A 13,772-nucleotide genomic window follows, 5' to 3' on the forward strand; every position below is an offset into this window, starting at 1 on the left:
TTGTTTTTAAAAAAGTTGGATTTATTATTAAAAGGATAACTTTTTTTTAACGTAGATTTGCTTATTTTAAGACTCCAAATATCATTTTACGAATCTCTAATCTCCTTCTCTCCTCGTTCTCTTTCCTGTTCCAGGCTTCATCTGATAAATATTCGCTTGAAATGGTTCGGCCTCTCCTTCGCTCCATATTTGAATTCAAATATTTGGCTGTCCGTAATAGTGTAGATTCGGTGGATTCCATCTCTGTTCACTTTAGTTCCTCTTTATTGCAAAAAGAGAAAGAGCTCTCTCTCTCTCTCTCTCTAGATATAGTTTAATGCTCATATATATGGGGAGCCGGCGTCGAGAAGGGAGCAGACGGAAGTAGCGTTTCTGAATTAATCTCGATGCCTTGTCTGAACGAGTCAAGGATACTGTCCTTCTACGTTGTATTGTGTTTTGCAGTCTTGGCTTTGAGATACAGATCAATGGACAGTTTTCCTAAACATGAAATGATTTATTAATTAATATTCAGAAAGCTAGAAACTTTATTTTTTTCTTTTCCCTACAGAGGAAAATTTTAAATTGCATTGTTTTCACTTGTAATCTCGGGCAATATCTTGGCTATGGGCTTCTTTATTTTCTGCTGTGTTCAAAACTCGGTTGATTCTCGATTCCCTCGAATCAAGTTTTGAATTATTCATTAACAATGGAGGAGTTTTTATTCCGATAACACAGCATGAGGAGCATGTGACATCATGTAAATCTATCCAGACATGTCCTGTACACTACCATGCCTTGAACAGGTTCAAATGTTTACCCAACAAATTCAGCGGTTGGAAGTTGGAAATTGAATGCAAAGCCCACCTACGGTTATTTTGGCTGTGTTTAGAAGATAAAATCATTTTAATCTATTTTAAATTAATTATTGATCAGATTTATTATTTTTTAAATTTTTCATAAAAAATTAAAATCTTATTAATTTATTTATATTAAAACACATCTCAATAGAACTCATAAAATGCTATTACTTATAATTAATTCAGATCATCTCACCATTCAAATGTAATGGAATATATTTGGATCCTAAATATATCTCAATTTATTTTATCTCATCATTACAATTTTATTAAATTTTAACATAAAATATAATAAAAAATTTAACATTTTTAAATTTTTAAATAATAATAATATTAAAAAATAATATTTTTATAATATTTTATTTAATTTTTAATTTTTATTTCAATTCAATTAAGTTAAACATTACACAGCCAAAAAATACAATCGTGGTGAGGTTGTCAGGGGCAGATCCGTCAATCGATACATGCTAACTCCCGTTTTGCCCCTTCACGTGTCACGACGAGCCTTCATAAAACCCTGTGATTCGCTACTGTTGATCTTAAACCATAACAGGCTCGAATTTCCAGCTCTACCCTAAAGGAAGGAAACGGATTTTCAAATCTGCAAGGGTCACTAAGTACTTTCATCTAAAAAATAGAAAGGAGAAAAAAGTCAAATACTCTCTTTCTCAGTTTCTCTTCCTCTACTCTTCAACTGAGGAAAAGAACTCGAAGCAAATCCCGGGTTTCTCTGAGTCACATCCTACACGATTTAGGTCCAGTTCACAGTTCCACTAAATATTACCTCTGCCAACTTCAGTTTCACACTTGGTCTTGCTGGGTGTCTCTCATCTTCTGCATTTTCCCAATAAATTTTGCCTTTTGCGCTTCATTTTTTCCCCTTGTACAAGCAAGCAGAAGCCATTCTGACAATGGTCTCAGCAGGAAGAACCACATTGAAGCTACACTAGTTGTTGTTAACAATGGCCACTTCGGGTGGTGGTAGTAGTTACCGAAATGGGACTCCCAGGGGCTCTCTTAAGGTGGATAGGCCTCTCTCTGTGAATTCAAACCCCAAGACCTCCGTCAAGTCCAAGCCTTTTTCGTCTTCCGGGCCCCGCCGGAGCAGCACCGGCTCTATTGTTTCCTCCACCGGAGCCGCCAACGACGATGCCGGAGGTGAGCTTGTGTGTTTTTTCTTTGTCTTTGCATGTTTCCGGTTGAAGAATTTGAAATTCTTGTACTTGGTTAATGAGATCTTTTGCTACCCATTTTCTTCTTTGGGTTGGTATGGGTTGACTTGTCTATTTAAGGAATGTGAATTTTGTCATATTCCGATGATTGGTACTGGCGTATCGGGTTTTGCATTTTGAGCTACTTTTGCTATTGTAAGCGAAACTGCATCGGGTTAGCGCTTACGAGGAAGAGAAGTACTTCCAATATACTAAGCAACTGGGACTATAGGAGATTGAATTCTTTTGTAATTACTTTTCTGGGGGTTGATTACCTTATTGTTGGGCTTTTCTAAGTGTGGAGCCTGGTTGTGTCCGCGATGGTTCGGTTTGATGACCACAAGGATTTTTTTGTGAATTTTCAATGTGGGGGCTTGGGGTAGAGCCGGGAAACTTTTTTGACCTGTGGGTCTTAATCCGATTCCGCTAATTGGGGTTTACTATATATTGTATTAAATTCTTGTACGGCTGCCATACTGTATATTTGATTATCATTTGAATAAAATCTTCTGCAGCTCCGCGGGCATAGACATGTAGCTGAACCATGTGTTGCGTGTGTCTGATTCCACTTTTTACGTTACTTTTTCTCTTATTGCTCCTCCTCACACTTATAAGCCGCTATGGTCCTTTTGAACCGAAGTTCGTTCAAGTCGTTAATTAATTTTTTATGGGATGGCATAAAAATATCGTAAAGATTTGGCATCAAGCTTATTGGGTGTTGTTTTTAAAAATAAATTTTACGACTCCTTCATAGCTTATTTATACCCTCAGATTCCTCTTAAAGCTATGAAGTTAGTTGAGTAACAGGTTAGTTCTGATAATTAAAGCAGATTATGTTTTTTTATGATGTTATTTACCTGTAGCGACTTGGTCGACATTTTCTTCAATAAATTTCTGCAACATCGTGTATTTGTTAATCAGAAAGTTCCTTATCCAACGAAATTCAGAAACACCAGCTTCTTTAAATAGGAAATCTTACTTGTGCATTATGTTTTTCTATTTGAGAGTAGTTCCTGGAAGAGTTCGTGTAGCCGTGAGATTGCGACCACGTAGTGCAGAGGAAATGATGGCAGATGCTGATTTTGCTGATTGTGTAGAATTACAGCCAGAGGTACTCTTCTATTGATACTGATATGTAATTCTAGATGTTTACATTAACTTTTCAAAGCATGGTAATTTGTACCTTCTGTGAACCATTTCAGCTGAAAAGGTTAAGACTTCGAAGAAACAATTGGGACTCGGACACTTATGAGTTTGACGAAGTGCTCACTGAGTTTGCATCACAAAAACGTGTTTACGAAGTCGTGGCAAAGCCCGTTGTTGAGGTGTACATACATGTGATGGACTGTATGCATTTGAATTATGGTTTTGTATATTGAAGAAATGGTGATGCATGGATCAATCTTTGATTGTGCCATTCTACTTGGTATTCCATTGGGGATGTATAATAAGGAGACTTAATCATATCACTCGGATGTTCAAGATTCAAACATGGGTCTAATCAATAAGTTTACAATACCTGTGAGAAAAGCATACTGCATATTACGAATTTGGAAAACCTAGCTGTGAAAAAAAATTGAAAAACTTGGTATTCAAGATATTGTAGAGACAAAAAGAAAAGAAATTGGATCATGTAGGCTTCCAAATCATCAATAAAAATGTGAATATATAGCTCTTTTATTTTCACTGAATTTGTAACATGGTCCAAGTAGAAGTGCCTGAAGGTATTATTTTGAGTGAGTTTTATTTTTATTTATTAAAATAAATTTCTTTTCTTTTCTTTGGTACCTACATTTCATGTTTGTTATTCATCGCATCTAAAACTATAATTCACTTATTTGAATTATGCCTATGAAACTGGCTCAGATAATCACCAACTGCTTATTATGGACTGCTGCTTATTTTAAAGTACTTTTGTTTTCACCTTCACATACCTCATAGCAGTGAATGGTTTTATATCTCTATCATATAAATTGAATATGTTTGGTTTTTTATTTTTCACTTTTAAATGGAACTACCTCCAACTGACATGCCTTTTTATAATTTGCTTTTTCCAGAGTGTTCTGGATGGTTACAATGGGACCATCATGGCATATGGGCAGACTGGTACTGGTAAAACATATACTCTTGGATGCCTTGGAGAGGAAGACACAGCTGCTCGTGGAATAATGGTGCGTGCTATGGAGGATATTCTGGCAGATGTTTCTTTGGAGACCGATTCTGTCTGCGTCTCATATCTGCAGGTTTGTTTAATCTTTTATTAGATGGTTTATGGATATATGACGTTGTTATCATTTTAAATTTGTCTCATATGCTGAATTATACACTAAACTTTCAGCCCATGCTGTTCCAAGTTATGTTTAACAGTTCAGTTCCATGCATAAATGCAGCTTTATATGGAGAGTATTCAAGACCTTCTTGATCCTTCTAATGATAACATTTCTATCGTGGAAGACCCCAAAACTGGCGATGTTTCACTACCTGGGGCTAACATAGTGGAAATCAGGAACCAGCGGAGTTTTGTGGAACTACTACGCTTAGGGGAAGCTCATCGCTTTGCTGCAAACACGAAATTGAATGCAGAATCTTCTCGTAGTCACGCTATACTGATGGTGGATTAATGCATATTTCTTGCTTTGTGATGCTTGTGCTTTTGAAATTTCTTGGAGCTTATTAACGGCAATGAGAAAGACATTAACAGATATCCCTAATGGGACAGGTACACGTGGAGAGGTCTGTCAAGGGAAAACATTCGGCCCTTTCAGGTGAAAATGGTAACAATGCTCACATTAAGACATTAAAGCCTGCCATTATTCGGAAGGGCAAGTTAGTCGTGGTTGATCTTGCTGGTTCAGAGCGTATTGATAAGTCAGGTGTGCGAGAAAAACTATAGGACTTGATTAGTGCTCTTTCCTCATAATGACTTGGTACTTTTTCTATTGTTGTTTGTTTATGTACCTACTCTTTATTCATGTTAATATCTTCCTTACCGATTTCAATTCTTTCTAGATTATGTTACAATATTCCTCGCTGATATAAAGATAGTTTTATCATACCCTCTAGTGTTGTTTTGGTACTCAAAATCAGACTTGTTTGAAGGCTGACAGGGTAAGAGCATGAAATATTTGTTCAGGTCAAACATTATTACTGGGGTTCAGTGAGCATAGGTTTTCTAGAAAAATGCTTGAGCAAAATATTCACTATGCCGTGTGGAAGTCGAGCCATGTAAGTGAAACAACATGAGGGAGGAGAAGAACAAATGGCGGGTTTTAAGCCACAGAAGTCCCAAGGATTATTGAGGATGGTTCTGAATATGGATTGGATTCCCATAATGTAGAGGTCTGTGTTGAACAAGGATACTAGTCTCCAGCTAGAAGGATAGACTGAGGGAGGAGAATAGATAGAGGGCTTCTGTTAGGGAGGTCTGAAGATGATTGCAGAAGTTCGTGATAGAATTAATTGTTTCTCCAGTAGCAAGTTACCTGCCATCAGTGGGATAGTAGCTATATCTCAATCACACTAACCATGGAGGCAGTGGACATTAGGGTGTACTCGATCAGTTGCTGCAAGGCTGGTGGTATTAATCACTTACGGCTGATGTGTCAACAAAGACAGCTAAGCAAATCCAGCATTTGAGATACCGGGCTTGCGAACTTAGATTCTTCCTCTCTTAGGTTTGGCTGAAGCTTTAGGTGGCACTTCGTGCATTGCATTGTTTTAATAGACCTATGCAACAGGCACACAGGCAATGCCCGTATTTATATCCATTGAGGCTGCCCTGACCCCTGTCAACAGTTTTCATACTTATCCAAAGCTTTCTATGGGAATCATCTTATATGAGGATTAACTTGAATGAAATTACACTTTGTCATTCGTAAAAATCATATACATGCCTAGTGATCTATTCAAACTATGGAATTTTAAATTTATCACTTGTAGCGAGGATTGGTGTGGAACAAACTGGGAGCACTAGCATAATATGGGAGTTGTTCCAACTTTCTGAATTTGAATAGTATTTTCTGAGCTTGCACCAGTGCTGTTAAACTATCCATCAAATGTTGAAGTTTTTTGCTTTAATATAAAGTATTTTCTTTGGCAGGAAGTGAAGGACACACACTAGAGGAAGCTAAATCTATTAATCTCTCCTTGAGTGCATTGGGGAAGTGCATTAATGCATTGGCAGAGAATAGTGTACATGTTCCCATTCGTGATTCAAAGCTTACAAGACTGCTTAGGGATTCATTTGGAGGTATGCTTCACATGTGTGTGAATTCTTTTTGTCATTTGTGTTTTGGATTGAACTCAATTTTGACCCAGGGATTTTGGGACCTGTTTCCTTAAGTTATATAAATCAAATAGCTGAATGAGAGGGTTTTGAGTTTGAGTCCAATTACTCTCTTGAGTTTATCATATGGTGAGATGTGTCTTAACTCTCGGAGTTCAGAATGTTGTAAGAAATGCTGGGATGTAGACCTCTGAGTCACTTAGATGGGTTTCACCAGCTTCGTATATAATCATTATATTAAGAAACCTTGTTTAGTGCCTGAGATTTTAAACAAAAGACGATTTGATTTTATTTCTATGATTGCACATACAGTTTCAGGGAGCCCTTTTCTTTTGGCATATTATTCCTTCTTTGGAAGTGCCTTGTACAATGCAAATGTTCATTTTTATTTAAATTTATTTGTTTATCTATGAAGTACCCTGCAGTACATATTTTGTTATTGCTGTGTATGTTACCTGACATTGAATAATTTTGACAGGCACAGCAAGAACTTCACTGGTTATTACTATTGGTCCATCCCCACGTCATCGAGGAGAGACGGCAAGTACCATAATGTTTGGACAAAGGGTGGGTTCCAAAATCAGTGCCTTATTTTCTCACATTCTGAAGTATCTCTTACTTGTTACTTTATTCCACATACTGGAGGTCTGCCACTTCTCTTTCGAGTCAGTTTTGACATCATTATAGCAGCCACAGGTCGTATTCTTCAAAATATCTTTCTTGTGTGCTGGGATCTCAACTCTGTCATTCCTAGCAGCAATGAATATTTTTCATGGCCATGGGGGACTTTAAACTGCATAATATTTTGCGATCTTTTTTTTTTTTTCTAAACTTTTTTAATGTTTTTGAAGGTGCTGATGTTTCATTATTTCATAGGCGATGAAGGTTGAAAATATGTTGAAACTAAAAGAGGAATTTGACTACAAAGGTCTATCTAGAAGGCTGGATGTACAATTAGACAAGCTTATTGCAGAACATGAGAGGCAGCAGAAATCATTTGAGGATGAAATCAAACGAATAACTGCAGACGCAAAAAATCGTATTTCTGAGGTTGAAAGAAGCTATGCAGATGCACTGGAGGTAATCACTTATGTTTACATATCCATCTATAACTTCAATTAAGTATGTGCTTACGTCTGCACGTGCATATGTTTGTGGATACACAAGTGTGTGTTGGTGAGAGAGAGAAACAGAGAATTATATAACATTATAGCTTATGGTGCTAATATATACATACTGTTTGTGAGATATGAATTGGAGTAGATGTTCTTTCCTCCATGAGATATCTTGTGATGCATAAGCTTGCCATAGTGACTTGGCTTGTGTCTTAAGCATGATGCAATAACTGTAGGCATCATAATTGATACTTTGGGTGTTTGTCTAAAGGAAAAAAGCAATAATGCTCAAATTGACGTCTTTAAAAGTTACATTGTTTTGACCATGTTCTACATGTGCATTGTATTCTATCCCTTCCTTAAGAAAGCTGTTTGACATTGATATAAGTGTTTAGCGTGGAGCAAGATGAACAATTGATTTTGAGTGACTTTTAACTCCTTAAGCTGGAATCCACCTTGTTTTGACCATGTTCTACATGTGCATTGTATTCTATCCCCTCCTTAAGAAAGCTGTTTGACATTGATATAAGTGTTTAGCTTGGAGCAAGATGAACAATTGATTTTGAGCAACTTTAAGCTGGAATCCACCTTTGAAAAAGGCTGTTATAAAAATCACTACATCACCTGACTATGGACCAATATTTTTTATAAAATACCATTGTCATATGAATTGGGATATTGCCACTTGAACTTCATTTAGAAACTATCATGCTAATCCAACTCGTTTTTTGTTTCTGAAGAAGGATAGATTAAAATATCAAAAAGACTATATGGAATCAATAAAGAAACTTGAAGAGCAATTGGTGAATAATCAGCAAAAACATGGCATTGAAAAAGTTTCCGTTGGACACAAAGATGGTGGCTCTGCTTTGACATCTAACATAGAGGTAATCTTGTTATACACTGCATATCTTGTCATCATTATTGTCCACACTGTAGGTATATCATGGCATATATCATGCGGCTCATGGATGTTGAATGCTCAATATCATTGTCACAAAGGCCAATAATAGAGGCCATATGTAACACATCTTAGCTATCTTTTTCGGTCATAAATATCATTTTATCTTTTTAAATACTCGAAAAAATAAAGAATTTACTAGATGTTCCGACTGCACTGTGCTATTGTGTCTGTTACAGTTGCCACCTTTCAATAGCTGCAATTTACCCCAAGTTTCCTTTCCCACGACCAAGAAAATAATTTTGGCTTCAATTTAAGTTCAAAAATTTGAAAAATAACAGAATTGATATTTGATCTGAATTGACAGCAAAGATTAAACACTACATGGCTCTTGAAAATCTTGAATATGTGTGCTTCGTATAATCTAGTTGTTAATCAAGCGAAACAAAAGCCCTATAATGAAATTGATAGTGTTTTGCTCAAGCAACTATATTATGTGCTTAGTTTATAGTATACTTCCTTGGGGGTGATGCAGACCCATCAAGTTCAGCATCATATAATAATATGATGATAGGATTTGTACGGTAGCAGTATGGAATGGTTGAGGGGACAGTAGCTTAAGTGCTGGCGTGTCTTTGGGGGAAAGATGCCTTTCTTGGCTATATCATCCATTGCATCAGTAAGAACTAAAAACATTATTATGCAGTTTATATAATGACTGGGAGAGTGAAGTCATTAATATCAAAGGTTTCGGAAAGTTGTCTGTATGATCAAGGTTGCCTACTCTTTTAACCTATAGTAAACACGGAAGTCAAATTGTCTATTTTCGTGTGCTCTTCAAATTGTGTTAAATCTGTTAGTGGAAAATATGAGAAGTTTGATATTCTTGTTCCTCTCCCTCCTCCCTCTCTCTCTCATTTTATTTATTTTTTCTTCCGACCATAAGCGGCTCACATTTGAAACCTTCTCTTGGCATGTTCCACCGTTTCAATTTGATTCACAGAGTCCCATGATCTCTACAATCAAGGAAGTTTCTGAGCTTAAAAAACTGCTTCAAAAAGAAAGTCTTTTAAGGAAGGCTGCTGAAGAGGAAGTTAATAGTCTTAAAAGTCAACTAGCTCAATGGAAAATGTCAGAGGTACGTTTTATGTCTCTCTAAGCAATTCTTTTTTCAGATTTTTCTATGGTCCGTCTGCTTTCCTCTTTCCCCAGTATACGCTATCTTAATCTCACATAGAACGATAATTTTAATATGCTAGACATCAGAAAATTCGAAGATCTCAAAACTTCGGGAGATGCTGGAAGATGAGGCACGTCAGAAAGAGAAACTTGAAGGAGAAATAGCAATCCTACACAGTCAATTGTTGCAAATAAGTTTTGAAGCTGATGAGGTCTGTCCCCATAATCCTTTCCTTGTTCTCTCATCTGATTGTACGCTTCTGCATCTACTAGAATAGCATTTAAAATCTGATTTCTAAATTAATATATTATCTGCAGACAAGAAGAAGACTTGATAGAGGTGGATTTGGTAAAGTTCCCGGAGATCTAGATTCTCTCTTGTCTCAAGTTAAACATCAGCAGCAAGAGTCGGGAAATGGGGAAAAGGCCTCAATAGCCAAACTCTTTGAACAAGGTGAAGCCAGTGACTTTTCTGACATTTATTATTATGTGATACTAATGATTTATTGTTCCTTCTGTCTACTTTCTTGGTGTTTCTTCCTAATAGAGTTCAATGTTCTTATAGTGGGATTGCAAAAGATCTTGTCATTGCTTGAATCAGAAGATGCTGACTTGCAAATTCATGCTGTGAAAGTGGTTGCAAATCTTGCTGCTGAAGGTGTCTGCATTTCCTTCTGCATGTTTGACTTTGTTTATGATGCTGCACTGAAATTGAAGTAGAATATTGTTCTTTCTCATCATGATATATGTCTGATATTGTATATGATTTTGTTCTGTATTGAACCAAGCTTTCTCTGTACATATGGTTATGACTTAAATAGCACTTATTTTCAACTCAATTCTTTGTCAGCAATGATACAAACATTCCCCATTCCATGTGCAGAAACAAATCAGGGGAAGATTGTAGAAGCTGGTGGTCTTACTTCCTTGCTGATGCTTCTTAGGAGCTCAGAAAATGAGACAATACATAGAGTTTCTGCAGGCGCAATTGCCAATCTTGCAATGAATGGTAAATGTTTTAAGTACATTTAATCGTAAAATATTTCCACTTTTGGCTGGTAATTTTTCTTGTTTGGCTATAATTTTCCTTATATGTGCAATCTTGTGTCCTATCAGAAACCAATCAGGAGCTTATCATGGATCAAAGGGGCATTAGTTTGTTGTCAATGACAGCAGCCAATGCCGAGGATCCTCAAACCCTTCGGATGGTTGCTGGAGCCATTGCAAATCTTTGTGGGAATGGTAAACTATCTGACCTCTTCCAATGTTGATTTCTAGAAAAATTTGTTAGTTGTTTGTGCTACAGTATGAACAAGATTTCACAACTTCAAACTTGCATTGGATTAAGTTATAACTCCCTAGTCCTACATTTGGTGGGTGAATTATGACAGAGATTCATAGACTTTTGTTCTTTTTATTCTTCTTGCTGGTTAGTTGATCCTTTTGTATACTTTCTATGACTATCAGTTTTTTTTTACCACTTAAGGTTGGATGAAAAGACAAGTTCATAAGAAAATCAGTAGAAATATAGAAGATGAGTGCTTTCTGTAACAAATTTCGGCGTACAAATTATTCTTTGTTTCCTCTTTCTTCTCATTGTTATGGATAAAATTGGTATTTTCCCCTTAAATATGGTCTTCAAAGATGGGCCAGATATTTAGAGAATCAGCTTTGCCTGACCGTTAAAAGTTATCTGGTTTATGTTGTCGTCTATTTGCCTAATGCAGCCGCCAAACAGTCTGACTAGAATAGTCGTGTATGAAGTTCATCTATCTTGGTATTATTCTCCTGAGGTTCTTCTCTAGTATACCACTTATGTGATGGAATTGGGATATCTAGTCTAATAAATTTATAATACTTTCAGAAAAAGAGAATGAAAATCAAATTGGGTTTTTCATGTTGGAACTGTAGAGCCATCTTTCTGTGAGGTATATGATGGGTTTGTGGAATGTACGCAAGGGCATTTGTTCCTTTAGGATGTGATAATAGCAATTATCCAATATAAAGTTCATTTCGGCTAGTCATTTAACATTTGTAACTTACTGGCATTAACAATCATATGCTACTTCCAGATAAGTTACAGATGAAACTGAGGGGTGAAGGAGGTATCAAAGCATTGTTAGGAATGGTCAGATGCAGAAATCCTGATGTTCTTGCACAAGTTGCTCGTGGGATAGCAAATTTTGCTAAATGCGAGTCAAGAGCATCCACGCAAGGTGAAAATCTTGTAAAGAGCCCTCATGTTCTTATAGCCAATCTGCTTGTTATGTGATACATAAGAATTATCATCTTTATTTGTCATAAGTTTTCTTGTTCCCCTTTTTATGAATTCATCTGTGTAGAAAGTTCAAACAATACCTGCTATTATTATAAACTATTTGTAGTTAATTCATCCGCTTTCTATGGTTTAACTTGTTCCTTTATGGTATAGGAACTAAGATTGGAAGGTCTCTTCTGATTGAGGATGGTGCACTTCCATGGATTGTGCAGAATGCTAACAATGAGGCCTCACCAATCAGGCGTCATATTGAGCTTGCACTCTGTCATCTAGCCCAACATGGTACGTTTTCCTTCTATTGACTTTTAACAAGATTTGAGTTCCCATAGAATGTTTCCTGAGATGGTTTGAATTACTACGTACACTACAGAAGCAAATGCCAAAGACATGATTAGTGGAGGTGCCTTGTGGGAGCTGGTACGAATCTCGCGAGACTGTTCTCGGGAAGACATAAGGACTCTTGCACATCGGACATTAACTTCCAGCTCTGCTTTCCTATCAGAAATGAGACGTTTAAGGATAGATTATTGATAGAATCGTGAAATACTTGAAGCAGATGAAGGTGTGTAGCAAAGTACATATTAACCGATCCCAGCTTGAAGGATTGATCTTTCTCAAGGTAGACAAGCAGGATGCGTCGAGTTTGATACTGTCTGCTATCTTTCCCGAAGTCTTGTTATAAGTGGGGCCTGCTTGGGTTGTAGTCTTATGAAGTTGATTACACACGACAACCCCGATTCATTAATCCCATAAACTCAACATCTGCACCCAAGCAGGACTATCCTGATTTGTATATCAAATAAATTAGGAAAACTTAAAAGGGAAAAGAAAGAGAGAAATGATCTTTTTGTATCTATTAAGGTATGATAAAAAATACATTCATGTAGCTCATATTAATTTCTTCCGGTTATGCTTGTTTCTTCTGTCAACATCAACATTCTATCTACCACTGTTCCATTGGTTGTCTGATATTTTAGCTTCTATGAGATGCCAATGTATAATTCTGCAGCCACCAGTTCTCTGGGGGGAATTGGAACTGGTTCAATTCTGAGAACGATATTCTTTAATTTGCTGTTATTGAAGAATTGTGATCTTTTTTTTCTCTCTCGTTTTTCAATCATTTTGCTTTCTTGAATTGTTGATGCACAAGACCGCTCAGGTTGAAAGTTTCTCATCCTATTCAATAGGCAAAGGGCTGCGAGTAGTACTGTTGGCATTGGGGCAGTCGTGTCGTATCATTTCGTATTGTACGTACGAAAGGATAGTTGTGTTGTTGCATCTTTCGTCTACATGATGAATAATACATGCAGCAGAATCTCTTGGAAAAAGTTGTAGGAAGGGCTGACGTGGCAAGTGAATTTCTAGCTCTGCCAGGGTTTGGCTTTTGTTCTACGATGACTATCGCTGAGGGTTCCTCTGGTCCCTTGGCATTGGCTGTTAGAGGAAAATCTTTTTCTGATTTTATATCTCAATATCCGCACCACTGCCTGAGGTGGAAGCGTTGTTTAGGCTGCCGAAACAAATCAATGAGGAAATTTGTGTACTTTTTACGAAGGAAGAAATTGATGGATTGGCTTTGCCATTCAAATATTCCATTGTTTTGAAGTTATTGCGACAAATACCAACACTAGATCAGATAAGGGTTTATATATGTAATCGGTGGGGTCTTCTTAACCAACTTGTGGTTTCTGCTATGAGAAAACCTAGGAATATATTTATAGGTATGGCTTTAGAGGAGGATTTTTTGAAGGCATTGTCAAGAGAAAATTGTGATATAAAATGAGTTCTCTATAGAGCATTGCATTGGACACCAGAGGTCAATGAAGATCAGGAACTGCCAATTGTGCTAGTATGGATCATGCTTCCAAGATTATCTCCAAATTTTTATCATGATTCTTTTTTGAAGAGTATTTCTGCACCGATAGAGAGGTACATTAAATGAGATAAACGATAAAGTGTTTGAC

The 13,772-nt window shown here is 36.7% G+C and overlaps 1 protein-coding gene across 3 annotated transcripts; it reads left to right on the forward strand.

Annotated features, from left to right (window-relative positions):
- The first annotated feature begins 1,480 nt into the window (after positions 1-1,480).
- On the forward strand, positions 1,481-13,130 carry LOC121237518 (kinesin-like protein KIN-UA). Of its 3 annotated transcripts, XM_041134277.1 has the most exons (19): positions 1,484-1,997; positions 3,061-3,161; positions 3,253-3,375; positions 4,108-4,293; positions 4,441-4,662; positions 4,770-4,923; positions 6,150-6,299; positions 6,814-6,902; positions 7,212-7,415; positions 8,191-8,337; positions 9,355-9,489; positions 9,611-9,742; positions 9,849-9,984; positions 10,096-10,188; positions 10,414-10,539; positions 10,647-10,772; positions 11,603-11,746; positions 11,962-12,090; positions 12,179-13,130. In XM_041134277.1, the coding sequence occupies exons 1-19, from the start codon at positions 1,802-1,804 to the stop codon at positions 12,337-12,339; spliced, it is 2,754 nt and encodes a 917-aa protein (XP_040990211.1). In that variant the 5' UTR covers positions 1,484-1,801; the 3' UTR covers positions 12,340-13,130. The 3 variants fall into 3 exon arrangements, with proteins under 3 accessions (XP_040990213.1, XP_040990212.1, XP_040990211.1); XM_041134279.1 differs by lacking the exon at positions 10,414-10,539 and having other exon boundaries at positions 1,481-1,997; XM_041134278.1 differs by lacking the exon at positions 3,253-3,375 and having other exon boundaries at positions 1,482-1,997.
- Positions 13,131-13,772: the final 642 nt, after the last annotated feature.

Source organism: Juglans microcarpa x Juglans regia, chromosome 6S (genome assembly GCF_004785595.1).
Source record: "Juglans microcarpa x Juglans regia isolate MS1-56 chromosome 6S, Jm3101_v1.0, whole genome shotgun sequence".
In the NCBI taxonomy this organism is placed as follows: Eukaryota; Viridiplantae; Streptophyta; class Magnoliopsida; order Fagales; family Juglandaceae; genus Juglans; species Juglans microcarpa x Juglans regia.